The sequence below is a fragment of the Microtus ochrogaster genome, unplaced genomic scaffold (assembly GCF_000317375.1).
Source record: "Microtus ochrogaster isolate Prairie Vole_2 unplaced genomic scaffold, MicOch1.0 UNK45, whole genome shotgun sequence".
Lineage (NCBI taxonomy): Eukaryota > Metazoa > Chordata > Mammalia > Rodentia > Cricetidae > Microtus > Microtus ochrogaster.
In genome coordinates this window covers 1,152,126-1,175,939 of record NW_004949143.1, presented here as the reverse complement: position 1 = coordinate 1,175,939, position 23,814 = coordinate 1,152,126, and the positions used below count along the sequence as shown (strand labels likewise).

Sequence of the window (23,814 nt, the reverse complement as noted above, 5' to 3'; positions counted from 1 at the left end):
TGGGGGGGGGGGTCGTGTGTAAGAAAGACAGCCCTGCAGCAGGAGCTGGGGGAGGGGGGTTTGTCTGCATTTCTCTTGACACAGCAAGCTACCAATAGGCAGTGGGGGGTACAGGAAGATGATGACATTGTGGGGTGCACTGTTGATTCTAGCACAATGTGGGGCTGAACAGGTGACTTGAAATGGTGTTTTCTTCTTTCTGTAGGGACACCAAATGCAGATGCCCCGGTGCCAAGAGATCAGAGGCATGGGGATGCCCATCTCCAGGACTTTCCTGGCAACATCCAAGGGGCAGGGTCCCCTTATGAGCGGTAAGAACTCAACCGTCTTGTTCCTGGCTACTTGGGGAGGAACATGCCAGGCTCAGGGCCATAGAGACTGGTGAGCATCCAAGTCAAGAAGTAGTTGAATGTACCTTAAGTATTAGGGTACTTTTGCCTCCTGGCCATTTGGAATCTTCACATGCTCTGGCAAACCCTCAGCCCTCTTTACTACACAAGGGAAGGGTTGGAGTTTTATCCAAAAAGCCTCCAGGCTTACCTGATTGCTGTATCTATTTTCTATGACCAACAGCACCTCTGACCTGTGTCACCTTTCCTCCCAACAGTCTGGAGGCAGATATAGTGGCAGAGATTGGCCTGGAAGAACTCACTGGGCTGGAGATAGAGGTCATGAGAAAGCAGTTGAGTACGCATCTGCTGTGCAGTTGGAAAAAGCATCATAGTGTCTGGGAGTGGGTGGTTTTTGCAGCTATGAAAAGAGCTACCCCCTGAATTTTCATAGCCTTTGTCGCATCATCTCCTGTAGCAAATGAAGTGAGGTTGGGCTCCCCTATCTCTTCTCAGGCCTTATGGCTTGAGTACCTCATGTTGATCTCACCCTTAATTTTCTTTTATGCTGGAGATGCTGGACAGGAATTAGGGAAGAGAAAAGGAGATGGAAGGAGGAACAAAGATTCATTTTGTTTGAAGGTCATACTTTTCCCCTACCGTTAAGTCTTGCCTTTCTCATAAGAGAGATTCCTCTTCACAGGGCCTGTGTTTGGTCCCTCCATAGATGCAAGTGATTTCTGGGCGGCTGCATGCCCTTGAGGACTGGGATGTCATCTGGTGCCATAAGGAGGCTGTGCTCTGTAGTCTGCTGGTGTCACTCTGTGTAGCCAACCTGTGGCTTTGGATGCACCAGTGAAATTTCACAAATATCACAGCCTTGCTAGAGCCATCTCTTCCTCTCCTCTTCCCTTTGCTTTCAGAGATGCCCTTATCCACCCCATTCGATCTGCCAGCAGCTCCCAGGTAGCAGTTGGGTCATTTTAGCCTTCTGCTCAGTCCTTCTGCCTGGAGATGAGCTCCCTCTATTATGAGATTCTAGCTTCTGCAAGGCTGGAGAACCACGGGGTAGCATCAGACAGGTGTGCCTGGGTTGAGCTGTCACTCCTCTGAAGAGATTAGAGGATGGCATGAGCCCTAACAGAAACACCGGCATGAACACTATCTAACCTGACTGCCCATAGAGCTGGGCTCTGTGACCCTGGCCTTTGTACACCAGCGTTTCTTTTCTTCCATCCTCTGTGGACAGGGTTCGCCTTTGTATTCCTTCTTTTGTTTGGCCCCACACTGCTCAAACCTTTGCTCTGAGAACATGCTCAATAAAAGCTTCATGAGCACAACAAAGCCTGGTGCCCAAAGTTCTTTATCTAAACCTCACTTTTGTCAGAGTTGGGGAGATACACAAGGGGATAGCCTTTTGGTCTAAGGCAGCATGTCTGGGATTGAGTTGCCATTGCCCCAAGGTTCCTGGTGTCCTCTACTGTCTACCATTCCCCACCCTCTCTGTCTTTAGCTCAGGCAAGGCTTCAGACAGTCCTTCTCATTGGTATTATGTCAATGATTGCTTGAAGGACAGGTCAGGTGTTCTAGAGACTCAATCAGAAAAAAAAAATGTCATGGAAAGGGCCAGAAATATTTCCATTTTCCCAAGGAAAAAAATGAGTTCCTGAGAAGAACTACAGGTCTTTGGTGTTTTCTAGCAAGACAGGAAAACATTGTGTGTAAGCTAAGTTCTTCCACGTTCCAGGCTAGGGAATGGTCTGCTTCCTACTGAGTGTCTGAGGATGAGGTCCTGAGAGAGCTCTAGGGGCCACAGTACTACCTTTTGTACCTGACGACCTAAAAGTCACATCTCAGATAGCCCAGTTAACTAGGGAGGCTTACTTGGCTTCTACTCCTTTCCCTGGGACCAAGTGGATGACAGACATTTGATGGCTTTAAGGTTGATTGCTTTCTGGTTTGGAGTTAACATCTACACTATCAGAGTCCAGATTTGTGTATGCGAGAGACTCATCTACAGTGATGCTCAGCTCACGAGAGCTCTGATGGAATGAATGGGAGAGGGACTCGGTGGCAAGAAAGTAACCAAGGTGAATCTTTGTGGCTTGGGAACCTAGAACTTTTACATCACCTTTGTGGCTAAGGGGAACTTCCCCAGACAGCCAAATCTATCAAGACTTCTCCATTTGTAGGAGACCATGTCATCAAATATGGAGAGAACTGTGTATAGGGGGTGGGGGATAGAAAGAGGGGAGAGAGTAGGGGAGAGGAGGAGGTGAGGCAGAAATGGCAAAGGGAGAAGAGTTTTGAGTTCCAAATTCTCTTTGGCCATTACCCTGTTACCTCTCTCTCATCCTTAGGGAACTCCGTGCAGTGCAAGGCTTCCTCTATTTCAAATGTTCTGGGAGCTGATGTGCTTCTGAGATGAGGACACAGGGCCTGCAGTCAGCTCAGTGGGACCCTAGACATGTGGCCTTGGAGCCTCACCCTGCTAGAAGGTGACATAAGGCTACTTAAGAGATGCTTGGCAGGTTTTCTCTCTGGCCCCAGAGCAGAAAGGGTAGTGGGGTGCTGGAGGAAACCCCTTTAGAATAAAAAAGACACTACCTGATCATAAGTGTTTTGCACCAGGAGAGCCAAGAGCACTATCTGCCCCTGTAAATGGGCCCTAGAGACTCAGAGCACACCCAAGAGCTAAGAGTGGGATAGAGAGACTTTGTGGAAGACATTCTCTCTACTCTTTGCAGCCCCAGGGAAGAATGAGAAATGTAATGAGTCTTTCTCTGACCCACCAGCCAGCTCCCAAATAATGACATGGAGATTTATTAATTATGAAATCTCAGTCTATAGCTTAGGCTTGTCCCACTAGCTCTTATATTTAAATTAACCCATTTATATTAATCTATATTTTGCCTCATGGCTTTTTACCTTTCTTTCACTCTGTATCTCTGACTCCCTCCATGTTTCTTGGAATCTCCTGCATGCCTAGATTCATCTCCCACTTCCTCTCTCTCTGCCTAGAAATCCTCTTTAGCTATTGGCCATTTGACTGTTTATTACAACAGTAACAGCAATGCATTTTCACACAGTGTACAAATAACCCACAACAGGGATCCACAATGCAGAGAAATAGCTAGTTGGAACAACCCATCAGTTCACACAAAGGCAGCATGTAGCATTTCCTGCCACCATCACGATGCTTCCACTGCCTTTGGTACTGTGAAAGGCAAACCTAGAGGAGAGATAGGCTTATTAAATAGACACCAAGATGTCATCCCTCATATCGTTAGCCTAAGGGCACCTCTTTTATTCCATCCCAATTTGGCTCCACAGGGAAACTACAAGGAAGAGAGGGCTGCAACTAAGTTGGGTGAAACCTGCCCTTTGGTGCCCGGGTGCTCCTGTGCCTGTGCAGACAGGACATGTTTTCAAAAAAAGTCTGGTTGCAAATATGTTGTGAAACAAAGGCTCCCTCCTGGGAGCAATTTAGCTGAGTTGCAAACAAACAGCCTGGTGGCCCCCCTGGAGGAACACCTCCTGAGGTAGGTGAGCTCAGGTGGAGTCCTTGCGTGTGCCCTGTCTGCCTCTCTCTACCCTGCAGTGTGGCTGCTCAGCCGCCTCTGACAAGACTAGGGGTGGGATCCTTCCAATTGCCTGCCCCACCTAGGAGGTCTCCCAGAGCAAACCTGAACTGCAGTCAAAGCTTTCCTGATTTATCTCTGTGACAGCCTGAGAAGTCAGCACTGAGGCACAGGGACAAAATGGTTAAAAGCAGGATCCTCTGCTTGTCCCTTAGGCTATGATCCATCTGGAGCGTTTGTCTTCTTATTATATTCCCCTCTATCCAAAATTGTGACTCCCCCCATGGGGAAGCCGCGTGTCCAGTAGGTATGGATATGAGAAGAAACTCATTTACATCTGGTGACAGGGGAGAAAACTTTCCTAGGACATTGCTGGTTATCACCATGGACCATCTCCCATACCATCTAGGCCCAGGATTAGAGGAACACAGAAGCATTTTACTGCGTATTAGCTTGGAAGTGTGTAGGGCCTAGTTTTCTCTGTGTTCTGCATCACTGAGACCCAGCAGAAGGAAAGGGCTAGTAGAAGTTTTCCATCAGTGTCCTCAGAGCATAATTTTGTTCAGTTATGCAGTTGGGCTTTAAAGACCACTTTCTATGAAGAAGCCTCCACTGAAGTTCATTTTAACGACTGTTTTTCTGTGGTAAATATGCCACCCATGTTACAGTCTCAAAATTTCCATTATACATGCCACAATTATACATGCCACACATGAATACATTCTCCTTTGTTAGCAGACGTCAGCTAACATAGCTCTTAACTTCTCCTGCCATGCCCCTCCGTGTCCGTACAAGCTCTCCGTGCTGTCCTATGCAGGATTTATATGTGTCTGGCTTTGTCCTAGCCTTTGAGCCCAGGATGTCAGTTAGAACTCTCCTGGCTATCCCCTGAGTGAGGAGCTAGCCATCCAAGCCACATGTGCAGGTGTGGAAACTGGAGGCTTCCAGGAGGGCCCTCCCTATCAATCTGGCTTCTAGTCAGCGCCAGCCCTGGACAAAGGCTGAAACCCGATATTTCAACACTTCTTTCTCAGGTTGGCCTCTTAGTAGCTGGATAAAAAAAGGGGAGAAGACAGCTGGTTGTGGGGAAAAAAGGTGAGAGTAGGGGCCTAGGAGCAGCTTGGAATCCTGGTCTCTTAAAAAGAGCCAAAGGATTACTTGCACCTTCTGATTCTCAAATCCTGGCCCTTGTGAGAGCTTAAATCCATCAAATTTTCCCACTCTGACTGGCTCCATTCTGGGTTTCTCTTTTCTCTCCCAATCTCTATTTAGTCTCCAATCAGGTAGGCTGTCTGGAACTTTGTCAACATTTTAAAGCAGTGGTTTGGCAGCCTTGAGCTTTTAGTCTTCAGTCTTCAGACAGCTGCTTTGCACCTGCTCTGTACAAGGGAGAGTCCCTTAGGGAGCTTGGGAGGGGCCAGAGAAGCCACTTCAACAGACAGTTAGACCAGTGTCTAGTTCTCAGCTGTCGGCAGCCTGGGGTGTGCAGGGATCTCATTGAAGACAGATTCTTCAGGGGCCAGGAACACCCTGACTTGGCTCTCAAGCTCACCTAGTGTGAGTATGTGCTCCATTGGACCTCTGTTGGCTTCCTGGGCTGGCAGCAGGCAACGTGGAGCAGCTCTCTGATTGGAAAACTGTTGCTATTTGTTGGGGTCTCAAAAAACCTTCCCTGGCTGGACAACAGAAGAAGCAAGAAATCTCTGCAGGTTTCAGTGCTCATGAGCTCTCAAAAGCTTGTCTTTGATTGGAGGTGGTGTGGATGGAACAACAGATGTTGACTGTGGCCCCAGAACTGTGCCTCTGAAGCCATCTGACTGGTGAGCAAAGGGGGCTGAAACTTTCTTGTGTCCATGAGCTGATGGCTTCTATAGAGGTCAGGGCGGGGACTCATGAGAATAAAACCCACAGACCCTAAAGCTGTGATTGCAAGGGCCCTCCTGTGTATGGCTCCTCAGTAGTGTAGAGGCAACTGTCTATGTGGGGAAATTTTGTACCTTATCAAAGCAGTCAAGTGAAGTATTGGGTCCTCTAGGAGTGTGGTGGCAGGAAATGTCACACCAGACTTTTCCTGAGACAACTAAACTTTTGTTTTCCAATAGGAAGATGGTGAAAAGGATGCCAGAAAGCTTGGCACACATGACTTTTTCAGGAGAGTAGGAAACTTGTTGTCCATCCTAAGTACTTTCCTCCTCTGTCTTCCTGGCCTACAGCATTTTTGGGCCTCCAAACCTTAGATCATGGGGAGCACACAGCTTGGAGCTCTGTGGCTGTGAAAAAGATGCCATGATATGGGGAGGGGTCACGTGGTGCTTCTCCAAGCAATACTGCTGGGATTTCAGCCTTTACTTTGGCTCATCTGCTGGTGGAGAAGGTAGAGGAAAGGAAAATCTGGGGACCTCATCGTAGAGAAACAAGGAGTCGAAGCCTATGCCAAGGGTGTAGACAAACCCTCAGGCAGCAGTAGTCAGTATGGATGGGAAAGAGAAGATAGATTGGGGAATGTAGTGGGTGATATAAAAAATAATGCTTAAGTTTCCAGGTTGAGGAGATGTAAAAAAAGACTAGCTTTTCTCAGCTGAGACACTGGAGCGATGAGACAGGAAACCGGTCTCAGAAATACAGGGTCATATCAGGTTGGCGTATATGTAGTTCATGGCCTATTGTTCCTTCCCAGGAGACGTAGACAGACTGCAAGCATTTGGGGATATGAGGACAGGAGGGATCTTGGAATAAATTCCAGTTGCTGGGGTCCAGTCTATCCTGGGCAGCCTTCTAGAAGGTCTTCCCTTTGGGCATGGACTGTGTGTAGCTGAAACTAGATATGTCACCACACCCTTATCTTTTGCTGTAAAGATATGAAATATGTCTTGGAAAGAACAGACCAGACACAAGTTCTTGATACCAAAGAATCCACAGTACATGTTCCAGTTGTTGTTAAAGGAATGAGCAACTACATCCGTCCATCAGAACTCTTGGGCAAACCCAACTGCTGAGGGTTTTGTTCATCAAACAGAGAGCCAGGCCATGTCAGTTTTGTGGAGGGACTGGAGCTTGGGCTCACAACTGCTAATGAAAACATCAAGGACTTTCACCTGCTGAGTGGGCCCACCTCGTGATTACCAGTCACTTACCCTCTTTCTACCCATAGCTCATCTGGCTCTGTTTACAGACGGGCCCCAAGCAACTGTCTCTCCTGGGTCATAGCAACTTCAGCTCCACCCTCAAAGGCGAACCTCAAGAGCCTGCCACCCTTTACACAGTTCTGACTCCAGCTCTTTCCTTGATACTAATAAGCAACTCCCTGGCTCTATGTGCCTTCCAAGTTAGCCTGTGGCTGAGTGTGCTTTTAGAGACAGAGTGTCAGGCTGTGAATCTGTGCAGTGGGCAGCATAACATCAGCCTAGTGAGGTTGTCATGAAGATTAAAGAAATTGATTTAAGTCAATGGCTTAGAACAAGGTAAATGCACAGTAAGTGTGTTCTCAACCCTGAATCATGAGGCTCCAGCTGCCTAGTGGGAGGCCATTGCTTCCCTTTAGTCCCCCATATTGCTTTGTGTCTGCCAACTTTCCTGATGCTCTACTGCTTACAGTGTAAATGACATAGCACTTGGTACCATGCCTTCTTCACCACTCAGGACTTTGCCTCTGCAAAGACCAGAGCTGGGGACTAATTTCTAGCTAAGACTTACAGTCTGCTTCTTTATGTTGTCAGTCATGGAAGAAATCACAAACATTGTTGAAAATCTTGGGTTAGACTTGGTATAAACTTGAACTAGAAGTCTGGGTGAGCTGAATTGTGAGAGAATCTGTGATATCTTGTCATCTAAAGGGTCTTATGCCTTCAGAAGACCCATCATGACTACTCTCCCTTACTCCCTAGTTCATGACCAGCATTTCCATTCTCTAAAGTCTGTCTTCTGAGATCCATAAAACCTCATCAAATTTAGTCGTTATGCCCCCTCCCTCTGTCCTTACCTATCTTCCTCCCTCCATGCTTTTCTTCTCCTTTCTTTTCACCAGTGTGCATGCCTGTTTTTCAGGAGAAAGTTCTAACACCGAGTAGGGCTGTTTGCATGAAGTACTGTACCTAAGGGAACTTTCAATAAGGATAGTATGGTTTGGATATAGCCTTCACTACTGGACCTGGGAAACTGGGTAGAAAATTGTAGATATAGAGGAAGAGATTGAGCATCCTCTTTACAGGGAAGCTTGTATGCCAAGCCATCCTGAAGACTGACAGTCAAAAAAGTCTCGACATTCAGGCCACTCATGAACATTTGCTATCAAAGAGCTGAGGGGTATGATAAACTAGGTGTGACTTGGGACAAGATGGGCTCTAGCTTTTTACAGGCAACTGGACAAAAATTGTTGATTTAATGTTGGAAGGGAAGCCTGAAGTTTATCAGATATGTTTGTATTGTCCTTACTGGGCACATGATGCTATCCTTAGGCTTGCCACTCAGTGTATAATGTACCTTAGTTTGCAAATTATCTTTAAGATTTTCCCATTATCAATGAATTTGAAAAATTTAATTATACTTTGCCACCGTGAAGTTTTCTTCATGGTGTGTATGTGTGTGTGTGTGTGTGTGTGTGTGTGTGTGTGCCCTTTAAGTGTCATTGATCTTATATCTGTAGATGTATAGCTTTCATCAAGTTTGGAAAAATGTTCAAGTTATCTCTTTAGCTCTTTCTCCTGTAGGAACATTATCGACACATAGAGCAGGCCACTGAACTTGTTTCACATCTTACTGATACTTTGCTAAGATTATTTTTTATAACATTGGCATAGCGTTAGGTATTAAAGCATCTACTGTCAGTTTAAAGAATTTGGGAGGGGTTGGAGAGATGCCTTAGCAACTAAGAGTACTCACTAATCTTGCAGAGGATCCCTGTTGAGTACCCAGCCTCTACATGGTGCTTCATAACCATCTGTAATTCGAGTTCCAGGGTCTGCAAATGCCCTCTGCTGACCTCTTTGGGCACCAGGCACCCACGAGGTACACATACATGCGTACAGGCAAAACACATAAAATAAATCACTTTAAGACACTTAAAGAATCTGGGAGAAACTGCCTGGCTTATATGTAAATATGCTGCTAGCCCTTTTCTGAAAAGGATTTGAGCATTGTCAGATTCCTTGACCCTCAGTGGGACCCTCGATTCAACCACCCATGAGCATTGAAATGCCACTGTGGTGTTTTATTTTAATTTCATAAAATACATTTTCAATCTCTAGGAATCTGATTTGAGCACCTTTAAACAAAAAGTCCATACTAAAACTTCCATTTTTAAACACAGCAAATAAAATTGTAGGACCTTTCAATGTGCTGTCTGTTAATTCTACATTTATACCAATTCTAGACTTATTTCATTTCAATGAATAGCTCGTTTACTTCTCATTATGGGGAAATTATTTGCATATCTTATCATTTTATGTGGATACATTATGGATATTACCTTATTGAATGTTGGAATTTTATATTTTTATTTTTATATTTTATTGAAAATAGATTATTCTTTCATATATTATATCCCAACCACAGTTTCCCCTCCCTTTCCTTTTCCCAGCTCCCCTCTACCTCCCCTGCTCCCCAGACCCATTCCCCTCTGTTTCCTCTTCAGGAAAACACAGGCTTCCAGTATATAAAAAAAAGACACAATAAGATAAGGCAAAAATCTTCATATTGTGGTTAGACAAGTCAAAAAAAATCAATGAAATGCTTCCTAATGATATTGTGCTATTCTCATATGTCAGTGCCTGTCCAGTTGTCCTCAGAGAGGCTTCCTCTGGCAGCAGATGGGAGTGAGCACAGAGACCCACAGCCAGATATTATGCCAAGAGAAAGTCTAAATTGGAGGTCTCATTTGGGGCCCTCCCCTCAGAGATAGGAAACTCCACTGAAGAGGGGGAGGAAAAGCATTAGGAGTCACAAGGGATGGATGACAGCAAGAAAACATGGCCCACAGAATCCCCTAAGCAGGTATCATGTGGGCTCCCAGAAGCTGAAGTGGCAAGCATGAGTCCTGCATGTGTGCAGCAAGTTCTCTGTATATCTGTTGTGGTCCTTAGCTTGATGGTTTTGTGAGATTCCTAACAGTGGAGAGGGTCCATGTCTGACTCTTTTGCCTAGTTTTATATTTCTGATAACATTTTGGGGCTTTTTTTCTGGATTGCATTTTAGTTGCTTGGGAAGAATTTAATGCATTTGGGTTATACTTTTACAAGTTGTCAGTAGGATCATAACATTGTTCCGTGTAGGAACTACTCATTCCTCACTGGTGTCAAGGCTCTCGGGGTAGTCTAACCAAGACTGCACAAACAACTGGATGTTCCTGACAGGTGGCATTAGAGCCCATCTGAAGACTGAGACCTGGAATACTGAATTTAGGAGGATGGTATATGTACTAAGCTGAATGTGTGATAGGCTCCACTTTTAGCTTCCCTGATCTTGCTTACATGACCTTTCTGTGTCTCCTTGTCGCTGTCTCTGTCTGTTTCTGTCTCTGTCTTGCTAAATCCCTCTGTAACTCTCTTTTTGAGGTCCACTCCTCTCCCGGTACTCTGCTCTGCACACTCTTGATGCTCTGGTCTCTTTGGAGTCTCTGCTTTCTTCTCAATCCAGGGAATCCATTAAGGTCCACTTTCATTTCTCCCTCTACGTTATAGCCTAAAAAGATGACAAGAAAAATGATGGTTGATCACAAGGCTCCCTTGATTTATTTCCTTCCACCTAAGAATTTCTGCTTTGTTACTTAATGTTTAAAGTCTTTGGAAATGTTCTTTCATATCTTTTCTCCCTAAGTATAGTTATTGCATTCTGGAGGATATATTGATCTTTGTTACTTCGTTTTAACCAATAAATAATGTTGTATATTCCTTTAAATTAACCTATCTAATATAAAAGGAGCATAAGGTGAATAGTGAAAGGGGGAGAGGAAGCTTAGAAAAAGTGAAGGAGTGAAAGGACAGTTAATCAACTACCCATCGAAAGCTCATTCATTATCTACAGTGCGAAGCTTGGATTAATTTAACTGTGATAGAGATATTGAGCTTGTGATGTTTTGAATGAAGAGCCTGCATGCTTTGAATGTGTAATGGGACAGAAGTGAAAGGAATGACACAAACACAAAGGCTTTGGACCCGAGTTGTTAGAAGTATGGCTTTGCCTTTCCTGAGATGCAGTTGAGTATGAGAGAATAGTATCTGGAGGGGAAGATCAAGGCCTCAATTCTGGACATGTTAATCCTGAGGCGTCTATTCCACATCAAAATGCTCATGTCAGGGGGTCAAACTGAGCTCCAGAGAAGAGGTTTGGGCTTCTGGCTTTTAGAGGTTTTGAAGTTTCTGGCATTTAGATGCATTAAAAGCTACCACTCTGGGGAGGAAATGATAGTAAAATAAATGCTCCAGTGAAGGGATGAGCTCACAACCGAAACTTTACTGTTGGGCAGAAGTGGACACTTCCTCAAAGAACAGGAGAAGCAGTGGATAAGGAAGATGAGGAATAAGGTGTGAATAACATTATTTCAGAGAATAATTGCTGATATGTTGCTGAAATCACAATAGAATATGAACAGAGAATGACTTTTAAGTTAGACTGTGTTCCTGGTTGTCTCCTTAGGTCATCTGACACTGATCCTGAGATTCCTATAGACACTGCTGGACTACCGTCTCTAGCTTTAGCATCCAGCCCAGGGACTGGTTCCCAGTGGGTGACTGGTGTGTGATAGACGAGTGAATGAAAGAACTGAACATCAGCTATCATTTTAGTGAGCTATGAAGCAGAACTTCTAGGCTTTCTGGCTTTCACATCCCTATGCATACTCTGAAGAAACTCTGAAAATACTTTTAGCCAAGGTTTATGGGATTCATTGTGCCAGCCCGGGGATTCATTTTTTCAGGATGATTATCTATATAATCCTAGTTACTCAGATAGTGAGCTAATGGATGAAAACAGGCCCAGAAAGTCCTCATGATTGAAATTGGGCTCTTTAGAAAATTGCATCAGCACGCCTTACTCTAGGTTTGAAAGGCACTTTCCTTGGATATTCCACCCACCTAAGATCTCCGGTCCACCTCTTTTCTCAGTGGCAACTCTGTAGTCTGTTGTCTTGCTGGGTTTGTACCTAAAGTACTTTGGATTCTCCTACTCATTCCTACTGCAAATCTTGCCTCCTCCAAAGTTTGCGCACAAGAAAGACTGATATCCCTGAAGATGGAATCCCCTCCCTCTTCACATATAATATTAGAGTTTTACAGAAGTGAACCCTTTCAACCGATGCTCTCTATATTCCTACTCCCATCAAAATTATTACTTTCTTTCTTGACTTTTTTCAACAGCCCTTCCTGATGCACCTGATAAATTTCATCTCATTTTATCTGGTATCTAACCCTACATATCATTTCCACCATTTATGGGCTCTACTCTAGTGGAATTGGTCTCAAGCACAAAAATAAATTTTCTAATTGAATCCCAGCTTGCTTTGTTATCTCTTTGATGTAAAAAAAAAAAAACAAACCCGAAACAACAAATCTCCCCAAACCCCAAAAAACAAATAAGCAAACAACAATAAAAAAACCCAGTGGCAACACAAAAGTAAAAATTAACAATACTACACAAAGAGAACCAACCTTTCTCAGCCCTACATCTTCCCTTTGTTTCCACTGTATTTCTGCCCTTTATGAGCCAAGATTGCAGAGTTAGTTACAGCTCTGTCTCTTGTCCCTCAAACTCCTACTCTTCCTCACCTCCTGAAAGATAATTCATTTATGCTGTGTTTACTCTTCTCCCACAGAGGAACTTATTGTTCTCTCCACCTTCTATTCCACCTCTCATCTCAGGGGATAGAAGCATTGACTCCCTATTAAGACTGGGCATTGGCCTTGAGGCATCTATCTTCTTTAGGAGCGCTTCTTGTGCTTTTTCAAGCCTTTTGCCTGTCCTCATCTTTGTCTTCACTTTGGTTAACTACTTGGACTTTTTGAACAGCTTAAGGTTTTCCAAATTCTGCTTTTATCCTCCATCCTTGTCCATTCATGATATGAGAGTGCATTTGTCCCCAAGAGAAGTTAATTTTCTTTTCAGTTAAACTTTGACAATGTCCAGGCCAGACTCCAGGGTGTGCCGATCAAAAAGAGTCTGTTGCAACAGGCTTTGGGAGCCTCAATGAGACTGCAGCATTGGTAGAGGGTGATTGAAAGACAGATGCTCAATAATTTGAAGAATGGATTAGCTCTTGAGTGATGCTCATGGATGTGATCAAGGAAGCAAACAATTGTGGTGAAATCCAGGTTTCAGGCTTGAGTGACTTGACAGAAAGAAGTCCGTGTTAGGAGACTGGCAAAATGAAAAGGTGGCTAATTTATTAGTGAATGTCTCAAATGTGGTTTTTGTTATGTGGGATTTGAGGGTCGGAGGTAGCTCAAAGGAACTGGTTAATAGGCAATAGATATGTGTGCACAAACTGATTAGAAACCCATTGGTAACAAATGCCTTGGGAGTAGGTGAGGTGTGTGCAGAGTGTGCCTGCGAGAACCACTTGGCTGACTGGGTGAGCTGTAGCAATGGTTAGCTGCCTGTCCTTGCTCCCTTAAGTGGACTTTCTGATGAAAGGTCATGCGTGGTTGAGTGATGTCACAAGAGAATCAGAAAAATAGAAGGGCCTGTTCCTGGTACATACAATGCAGGGGGTCACAGGGTAGGAAACCTTTTTAATGTCAGAAGCATAGAGAGTGAACACATGTACTACAGTCTCTCCTGGTCTGAAAGCTTGCACTTCAACACCACCAGCCTTGAAACTGTTCAGTGTGAGCGGCCTTGGATTTGTTTGCATTGCCTGGAACTTTCTGTCTCCATGGTCTACTGCCTCCAGGGTTCAAGCAAGTACTTGTGGATGCTGGTTCCTTTCCCTCAGGTGTCCTCATTAGCATCCTGATGCTATAGTCCCACAGAGAGCACTGGGAGAGCATCTCTGAGGCTGCTTGACGTGCCTGCCGTCACCATGGTGACAGCTTCAGATGCTGGAGGAAGTGAAAGAAGCTGGAAAGAGGTCAGCCTTGAGGGCAAGTGCTGGGGTTCAGGCATGCTGTGGGGGTGGATGTCCTCACAAGATTTCCTGTGTAACAACAGGAAGATATTCAGGGCGAGATGGACGTTGTGTTCAGTCATATGAGGCCAGCATAAAGGTTACCTCACACTACCTGATTTCCAAATGGAGTTTTGGCTCTGTGACGACAATTTCGGGATCCTATGTGTAGGCTTCTCTGGCTGTGAAGGATATTTCATCTCTCCCAGTACTGAGACATCCAAGCACGAAGAAAAGCCTCCTCCTGCCCACTCCCAGTTTGCGTCACAGGAGTCTTTAATTACTCAACTCTCTTGGGTCTGAGAATTCACAGCAGTGATGTGGAGTCAGAGGTAGCTGTGAGTCCAGAAGAAGTGATGAGAAACCGAGGCATGTTGACAATTTCTACCCACATCTAGTGGGGCATACGGATCAGCCTTAGAAGAGAAAAGCTACTGTGAGGGCCTCTGACCCCCGTTCTTCCCAACTGTGGTGAGAGATACTGTAGTACACAAGCTTCTTGCTCAGCTTCTTTTTCTCAGTCTATCTTGTGAATATGTCTTCTTCTGCACATCTCTTTCATGTCTGAAGGAACCTCACGATCGCCTGAATAACGACTGTTATAGCAATCTGAAGCCATCAGACTCAGCATTAGCTTCAGTGTCAGGCCCTTAAGGGCCAAGAAAGTGATTCTACTTCCTTACTCTGATGTGTTATTAAAATCTAAACGGTGATAAACTATACAATGCAGTTTTCTTACCTTTACCCTAGAGAATGTTTTGATGCATGAACTACTAAGGTCACTCTGTTCGCCTCTAGCTGCCCTTCTCTCTATGGGTAATAGAGTCCACTGGTTATTGCCTTGTCAGGTGAGAGCCCTGCATGTACATGGAGGATGACCGAAAAGCCCAATGGTGTGAAGAGCTCTCCAGCTAATAACCACAACCATCACCCTCCACCTTCCATTAAGGCCAATGGCAAAGATGACCACAGAACAGGTAGCAGGTGAGTGCACTGAACTTGGGTGACTTTTGCTTTTCTTATCTTCTTTCTTCTTTCCTCATTCTCATTTCCTACCCCACCCTCTTTTTTTTTGCCAGAATTAGGGTAGAACGTCAGGGCCTTGTACCTACCAGGAAGGCCCTCTACCCCAGAGCTGCACTCTCAGTTTAGCCTGGGTGACTTCATCAATAACTCAGAGTCTCCACTATTTCCTTGGAGCTTTGACTTACACTCATAGAGCAAGCTCCATTTGCTCCAGGATATCTTCCAAGGGGACTGTGAGATGTTTAGGCATGTCCTAAAAGGAAAGACAACTCATGCTGAGAGATTCTGGGTCAACTCTGTTTCTTTCTATGCAGACCACAGTCTGTGGCGCTTGATGATGACACTTCCTCAGAACTGCAAAGGCTGGCGGAGATGGATACCCCACGGAGGGGGAGGGGTGGCTTCCGAAGGTGAGTTCTCCACTTCAGCTGACCTGCTGCTACCCCTTCTATTCTTGGGGCCTGTCGAATGGTTACTATGACCTTCCTCTCAGCTGCACTAGGCCTTTCTACAAGACTCTAAAGCAGTGGGGTTCTCAACTTGTTGCGATTCCTTTTGAGGGGGTGGAATTACCCTTTCACCCAAGACCATTGGAAAACATAGATATTTATATTATGATTCACAACAGTAGCAAAATTACAGTTATGAAGTAGCAACAAAATAGTATTATGCTTGAGGGGGTCACCACATGAGAAACTATATTAAAGGGTCACAGTGTTAGGGAGGTTGAGAAGCACTGACTTAGAATCACCAGGAGAGCATTTAGGAAGTCCAGTGCCCAGGTGTTATTCCACTGCTTTAGAGGTTCTTGTGAGGCAAGCTGGGAGTACACTTCCCTTCATATTTGGCTGCCTTAGCACTGGGAAGAGGGGAGTCTTTATGGCAAAAGGGCCTATATATAGGGTCTTAAGATCATAGGCCTCATAGAGAAATAAAGAAGCTTGGGGCTGTTTTCATACTGACCTGTCCTGACTCTTTACAGTCTCAATCTTGCCTTGAAGACCTCCTGTTTGTGTTTCACAGTAACTGTAAAGTTCCATTACATAGGAAATCTTTGGAGGGCTATCTTTCCCCACAGGACATACTTCAGATAATGCCTGAGCCCCAACTCTTGTCCACAATGCTGGCCTCTTTCCAGATCTTAGCATACAGGAAATCATGGCCTGGTCTATTTCTGGCTTTTCCTCTTTTCTCCTCTTCCTCAACAGGCAGTGAACACTCTTGAAAAGGTCTTGTCTAAACAGCACAGGTCATTTCTTTGGCACACACTTCTTCTTTTTCCCCTCTAGGATTGTTCGCCTGGTGGGGGTCATCAGAGACTGGGCCAACAAGAATTTCCGTGAGGAGGAACCAAGGCCTGATTCATTCCTAGAGCGTTTTCGTGGGCCTGAGCTCCAGACTGTGACAACACATCAGGGGGATGGCAAAGGCGACAAGGACGGCGATGGAAAGGGCACCAAGTATATCTATCCACTCTCTGGGATCTCCAAAAGTTCCCATACTTGCCATGGGAGAGCTCAGTAGGGATGCTAACCATCATCAGGAGTAGTTCCAGGGCCGTGCCAAGCTCTGTGATAGCAGATAAAGAACGGGTGGAGATGACCGCCTATGCTTCTTTTTATTCTAAACATTCCTATTGCCCTCACCCAGGGCCTCTCAAACAATAGTGATCTTTCCAAGGGAAACTGGAGTATATTTTGCATGCCATAGTGGTACCCTTTTATACATTCTCTTGCTGCCCATGGAGTGGATTTCGACAGGAGAGGAGGAGCTCATCCAAGGGCATACCACCTCAGCTCTAGCTCCAGGAGTCAGTATGTGATGATCAGTAAGGGAGGCTGTAGTCACATAGTACTGTTGAAGCCCTGCCCATTCCAGCTCCACCATGCCCAAGAAAACAGGTTTTTGAAGGGGCTTATGTGGGAGTCAGACACATGAGACCTAGATGATTAAATAGAAGAGGAGGGACAGAGAGGGAAAGTAAAACAGAATAATTGGAGGGGCTGATATCCGAAGAACCAGTAGAAGATAGTGAATGTCTGGCCAAGCTGACATCCTCCACGTCTCGTCAGCGGAGGGAAAAGGCTCTTGCCAAGTTAGGATGAAGCATCTGGGAAACTGGTTTGGAGGCTGAAGTCTAAAGAATGGAAAGGGGAGGAAGCTCATACACTAGCCTGGAGTTTCTTTCTTTCCCTGAAGGGACTGTGGGAACAGGCTTAAAGCACTTTCACCATCTTAAGATACACCCTCCTCAAATCCCCTCAAAGACTATCTGTGCTACAACTTCTGTCTTTGATGTATCTTCTGGGCAAGGCCCTTTCAGAGGGCAGGGGAGCATCAGAATGGATCAGAGGCCTGCTCTCGGTCAGAATGGAGGCCTGCTATTTGGCTGTGGGTCACTGCAAAAGGAAACCAGAAGACAGCTTACACCTCAACCCACAATTTTTTAGTTCATTAATACTTTTGAGAATTTGTGGTTCTGAAACCTGGAGCCCTAGAACGCTAGTAACCGCTGTTTGTCTCTACAGGAAGAAGTTTGAGCTGTTTGTCTTGGACCCAGCTGGAGACTGGTATTACCGCTGGTTGTTTGTCATTGCCATGCCTGTTCTTTACAACTGGTGCCTGCTGGTGGCCAGGTGAGTGTGGAGGGGTCTAGGTGGAATTTATTACAGAAGCAGAGTCTACAGCAAATGGAATTAAGATCACACAAAAATCTAAACTCTGGACAAAGAGTATGCAACAGTCCAATGTTCTTTCTGAAGTCTCTTGATTGCTGAATTCTCTTTTCACCCCCCTGTTGTCAATGCTCCTGCTATTCAATATGCCATCAAGTCTTCATGTTGGTCCTTTTCCTGCTCATTTCCTGTAATCTTTGGCTGCTTTTTCACATACATCAGTGCTGTCCTTGGTTAGGCCATCATCTCCCTTCTCTCTCTGGGAAAATTACAGTAGTCCCACCTCTATGCCTTGGAGGTACACTTAATCCCTCAAGTACATCTTCCACACTTGCAACTAATATCCTATGTAGAGACTGAGATTGGGTTATACTACTCTCTCTTCCAAAACCATGTAATGGCTCCCCATTGTTCTCATGATAAAACTCTAAGGTTGACCTTCAAGGTCCACTGAACGTGGTCCTCTCTTTTCCTGACAGCAGTTCACGTAATACTACCCTATGCCAGTCATTCATGCAGGAAGAATGACCTGCATAATAATTGGGTTTGTGCTCTGTGTTGGGTGTACAATGGAAAACAGGACAGACACAATCACTGCTTTTCCCCCAGTGTTCTCAGCTAGACCAAATATAAACATGCAACAAAAGAAATGAGCAAGATATTACCAGGGACTGGAGATAGCAAGTTGCTAGAGAATAGGCCATCATAATGGGCTTGACAGAGACCTTAGTTGAGATCTTAGTGGGAGGTAGCAATTGGTTCAAATACATGAGGTTGGCAGAGAGGGCATTCTGGACAGAAGGACTAATTTGAGCAAGGCTCCCTAATCTCTTGATGGCTCAGTATGGCTGAAGGCTGTGGTCTACTTTGTTCTGCACATTTTATGGGAGTTTGGTTCTAAATGTGACCATTCTTCCCTTGGACTAGTACATAATCAGATCTTTCCCTTCCTCTGTCCCCTCCCTAGGCCCTTCCCTAGGTTCTACTCATTCATTTTCAAAATCTTACCGACTTCTTCCTCCAAAGCTCCTGTAGCCACCAATCTTTCTCTAGTCTCAGCACCTCTAGCTTAAACCACACTACTATCTGTATTCTGATCCTGACAGGGTTCGATGACGTGTTCAATAAGAATCCACTGAAGTAATGAATACAGAAGCCAGTCAGCTGGTCTTCTAATGCCTTGTTTATTTATTTATTTATTGGATTTAAACCACTTATGACGTGCAATCTGAGGCCCTGGACCAGCGATTTGGCATATAGTCACGACTAAGATGTGTCCTGTTTCTGGGGCTCACAGTCCAGGGCATGAGGAAGACTAGCAATGATCAATGGTGATGCACATGCAGCAATGTTGATTTAGTAATAAGGGTTGAGGTAGAAGTCACTAGTCATTGTTACCAAGTGACCTGTGACACACTGGTGTCCCTGGAGGCCATGTGAAGCTCTCCCCACAGAAGTATGTATATGGCTTAGAGCCACTAGGGCTTTGTCAGTGAAGCCCAGCCCTGTCCCCTTACAGAGCCTGCTTCAGTGATCTCCAGAGAAACTATTTTGTGGTGTGGCTGGTGCTGGACTACTTCTCAGACACTGTCTACATTGCAGATGTCTTCATCCGACTGCGCACAGGTGAGTGCACAGCAGCATTTGGACTCCTAAATCCAAAGAAATAAGACACTATTTGAAGAAACTGACTGGACGTGGTATTGAAGCCCATCTCCTCAGTGGACCTTTGCTAGGATACTCTAAATCTTATGGACTCACATGCTTATGGAGGTTTATATCTGAGAGTGGTTTCTTGGGGTTCTTTTGGCCAGTCTCCCTGTGCGATCTATAGTCTTCTGTGGGAAGGAAAGCTAAGTAGTAGTTTGTTCCCTGGTGAGAATTATCTTCTAGGGAGACACGGGACTGAGGACAGAAGTGACATGTTGTTTTGTATTTCTATCAGGCTTCCTAGAACAGGGACTCCTGGTCAAAGACCCCAAGAAATTGCGTGACAACTATATCCACACCTTGCAGTTCAAACTCGATGTGGCTTCCATCATCCCCACTGACCTCATCTATTTTGCTGTGGGTATCCACAGCCCTGAGGTGCGCTTCAACCGTCTGTTGCACTTTGCCCGTATGTTTGAGTTCTTTGACCGCACTGAGACACGCACCAGCTACCCCAACATCTTTCGAATCAGCAATCTGGTCCTCTACATCTTGGTCATCATCCATTGGAATGCCTGCATTTACTATGCCATCTCCAAATCCATCGGCTTTGGGGTTGACACCTGGGTATACCCCAACATTACTGACCCTGAGTATGGCTACCTGGCTAGGGAATACATTTACTGTCTTTACTGGTCGACACTGACCCTCACCACCATTGGAGAGACACCACCCCCTGTAAAGGATGAAGAGTACCTCTTTGTCATCTTTGACTTCCTGATCGGTGTCCTCATCTTTGCCACTATTGTGGGAAATGTGGGCTCCATGATCTCCAACATGAATGCCACACGAGCAGAGTTCCAGGCCAAGATTGACGCTGTCAAACACTACATGCAGTTCCGAAAGGTCAGCAAAGAAATGGAAGCTAAGGTCATCAAATGGTTTGACTACTTGTGGACCAATAAGAAGACGGTAGATGAACGAGAAGTCCTCAAAAACCTGCCAGCAAAGCTCAGGGCTGAGATAGCCATTAACGTCCACTTGTCCACCCTGAAGAAAGTACGCATATTTCAGGATTGTGAGGCTGGCCTGCTGGTGGAACTGGTACTGAAGCTTCGTCCCCAGGTCTTCAGTCCTGGGGATTATATTTGCCGTAAGGGGGACATTGGCAAGGAAATGTACATCATCAAGGAGGGCAAGCTGGCAGTAGTAGCCGATGATGGTGTGACTCAGTATGCCTTGCTCTCAGCTGGGAGCTGCTTTGGAGAGATTAGCATCCTTAACATTAAGGGCAGCAAAATGGGCAATCGGCGCACTGCCAATATCCGTAGCCTGGGTTACTCAGATCTCTTCTGCTTGTCCAAGGATGATCTCATGGAAGCTGTGACTGAGTACCCTGATGCCAAGAAAGTCCTTGAGGAGAGGGGTCGGGAGATCCTGATGAAGGAAGGTCTGCTGGATGAGAATGAGGTGGCTGCCAGCATGGAGGTAGATGTTCAGGAGAAGTTGGAGCAACTGGAGACAAACATGGAGACCTTGTACACTCGCTTTGCCCGCCTGCTGGCTGAGTACACTGGGGCCCAGCAGAAGCTCAAGCAACGCATCACAGTGCTGGAGAACAAGATGAAACAGAATCATGAGGACGATTTCCTATCAGATGGAATGAATACCCCCGAGGCAGCTGCTGATGAATAGCCAGAGATGCCTATCCAGCCTTGCTTTGACACTGGTTAGAAGTCCTGAATAGAACTACACGTTTACAAACACCTGTCCTCATGTCTCTCTGAGCTCTCCCCCAAAGCCTTGCTAGGGCTTAAGGTTTTGGCTACAATGTCTTGGAGTCCCCCTCCAAGCCCAGAAAATGGTCAAGCTTGTGGACAGTGTAGGTTTTGTGGGTTGGATTTCCAAGTGCTTACTGCCTAAGTCTGAAAAGGAACCAGGGAACAACTGAACTGCCCTTCAGGGGGATTTCCTGGGACCAGAAGTCTGAACAGTGTTCTCTGAAGAACAGTGTGCACCACAATGCCTGACTCCTGCTTTTGGCTTCTTTCTATCTAGTCACTCCCTACTGCATTCTGCCCCATACTTTTCTAACATGTGCTCTAAACAGTCTGTTTTCATGCATGTTTATGCATTTAAGAAGTGGCTGCAGACACTGGGCCCTTGCATGCTGTTTGCCAAGGTATGCAAAGTCTGTGAGGGAATGGTAGGGTGGGCTTGAGTGTGTTTGCTGAGAGTCATGACCTCCTTATCAGACAATGTCACTGTGAGAAAGAGGTGCCTGGCAGCTTTGGGCACCACCTCTCTATGCACACAAGTTCTGAAGAGTTTGTGAAGTCTATAGTACTGTGAATTAGAGGCACTTAGAAGTTAATAAATTCCTTTCAGGTACTTGTGGTCATTGCTCAATTCTTTCTTTCCTCACATTTCTCTTCTCTTCTCCCAAGAGTTTTCCTGGCATATATGTGAGCATCCTCCTCTACCCTCCTGAGCCTTACTGGCCTTTAGAACCAGAATCTTGGAGAAGATCCTCTCGCCTCCACCCCCGTTCTAATTAGGCAGTCACACCTTCTCTAGGTGTCTGTGCCTCTCAGAACACTTTCTTTCCTGGGTCAGTTTTGACAGACTGTGGGCTCCTTGAAGGAAAGGTCACTGCTTTGGCTGCAGTCTTTCTTGGTCACACGTCTTCCACAGAGGAGGCATTCAATGTTTATCCACCTAGACCGTAAGGGAATGTGCAAGTGAATGAATGTGGAAAAGAAGAACCAGAAGTGACTGAAAGTCACTATCCTTCCACCTGCAAACAGTCACATACTGATTCTGGAGGACAAGGTATGCATCCTATTTGGTGTTGCCAGATGATCTGGAGTTGCAGAAATAAGTCCTGGCTACTGGGTACCGTCTACATACAGACCCCAGTTTTATGGTCAGACATGAACATTCTCTCCTACATTCATTCACTCATCCACTCATCATAGGAAAATAGCTGTAAAAATTAGCATCTTAACCATTGTGCAAAATTGATCATCAAACACTTTCCACATCAAGAACTCAGTATGCATTAAACAACTGCTTATTCCACCCCACCAGCTTCATGGCAGCACTCATTTAATCTCTACAAAGGTCACATAGATAGGATCCTGTAGCATTTCTTCCGTGTCAGCTTATCAAATAGCATCATTAAAATACATCCACGTTACATCTCATGTCGTATTTTCCTTCCTTTACAAAGGCCAAATAATACTCCAGTGTATAGATATGACACATTTTACTTATTCATCCAGTTGATGAGTATGCAGTTTCTGACCATGATTCGGCTATTGAAATACTGCTGGGAATATGGATATGCAAATTTCTCTGCGATACTGTTTTTAGTTCCTTTGGGGAGACACATGTCTGGAAGAGAAATTATTGGGTCCTGTGGTTTCTTTCATTTGTAGGAACTGCCACGCTTGTTCAGTTTTCCAAATTTTCCACATCCTCACCAACATTTATTTTCAGTTTTTGGCTATGAGCCCTTCTGCTGGGCGCGAGACAGTTCTTTATTTTAGTGTGGCTTGCCTTTCTCTTATGAGTTATGAATCTGTGCAGTTTTTTCACATGTTTGCTGGCCATTTGGATGTCTTCTTTGGAAAAATATCTTTTCAAATTCTTTGGCCACTTTTGAGTCATCAAACTGTAATGTCATTTATATATTATAGATATTAACTCTTTACCACATTTGCAAATATGTGTTTTCTCTCCCTCAAGTTGTCTTTTCACTCTTCTGTGTATTTCAGTGTATGAATTTTAATTCCTTTAACTGTATTTATTTTAAATTTAATGCAGTTTCCTGGCTTATACCTTGGCCTATAGCAGGAAGCTTTAGCTAGAGGAAGTCTTATCTGGAGGAATATCACACAGACTCAGGTCCTGGGCCCATGGAGGTGACAGTAGGAAGATGGCGCTGGTGAAAGGTCACGACTTTGTGTGTATTTGGCTTCTCAGTTCTGGTATTGTGCTGGAAAAAGACTATAAATTCTCCAGCTTAAGAGAGATGCATCCAAGCTGAGGAGGAGCCCCTGGAGCCCTAGGCAGCAGCTTGCCATGATGCTTGTTGCTAAGGCTGCACTAAATTCATTTTTTACCAAGCGCTGGAACCTACAGTTGTTATTCTTGTAAGCTCAGAAGATCACTGGTGCCAGAAACAGGTGGATAGCTGTATTGAAAATGCTTGCCTTCTTATCAGCAAGAAAGTGATAGTTTCTTTACGGAGTCTGGTTCACCTTTAATCACGCCTCACAGCTACTTGGTTTGACAAAGCATGGTGCCCCTCTGCTTCACCGGGTTTAAGGCACAGACTTTAGGGCTCAGCTTCTCTTTCCCCAGACATCCTTGTATTTAATCTTCCACCACTTTTTGCTGTGCTTCAAATTCTATGTTCTCTTAATCTTGTGTGTGTGTGTGTGTGTGTGTGTGTG

The 23,814-nt window shown here is 45.1% G+C and overlaps 1 protein-coding gene across 1 annotated transcript in view; it reads left to right on the top strand.

The window, feature by feature from the left end:
* Cnga2 (cyclic nucleotide gated channel alpha 2) overlaps nt 1–21,711 on the top strand; it is a 29,317-nt gene extending 7,606 nt beyond the window's left edge. Inside the window, exons 2-8 of the mRNA XM_026777078.1 lie at nt 206–311; nt 14,852–14,987; nt 15,344–15,439; nt 16,319–16,489; nt 17,558–17,665; nt 19,224–19,330; nt 19,650–21,711. Of these exons, the coding sequence (XP_026632879.1) occupies nt 215–311; nt 14,852–14,987; nt 15,344–15,439; nt 16,319–16,489; nt 17,558–17,665; nt 19,224–19,330; nt 19,650–21,049 (2,115 nt within the window). The 5' untranslated portion in view covers nt 206–214 and the 3' untranslated portion in view covers nt 21,050–21,711. The remainder of the gene's footprint in view (nt 1–205; nt 312–14,851; nt 14,988–15,343; nt 15,440–16,318; nt 16,490–17,557; nt 17,666–19,223; nt 19,331–19,649) is intronic.
* Nucleotides 21,712–23,814: the final 2,103 nt, after the last annotated feature.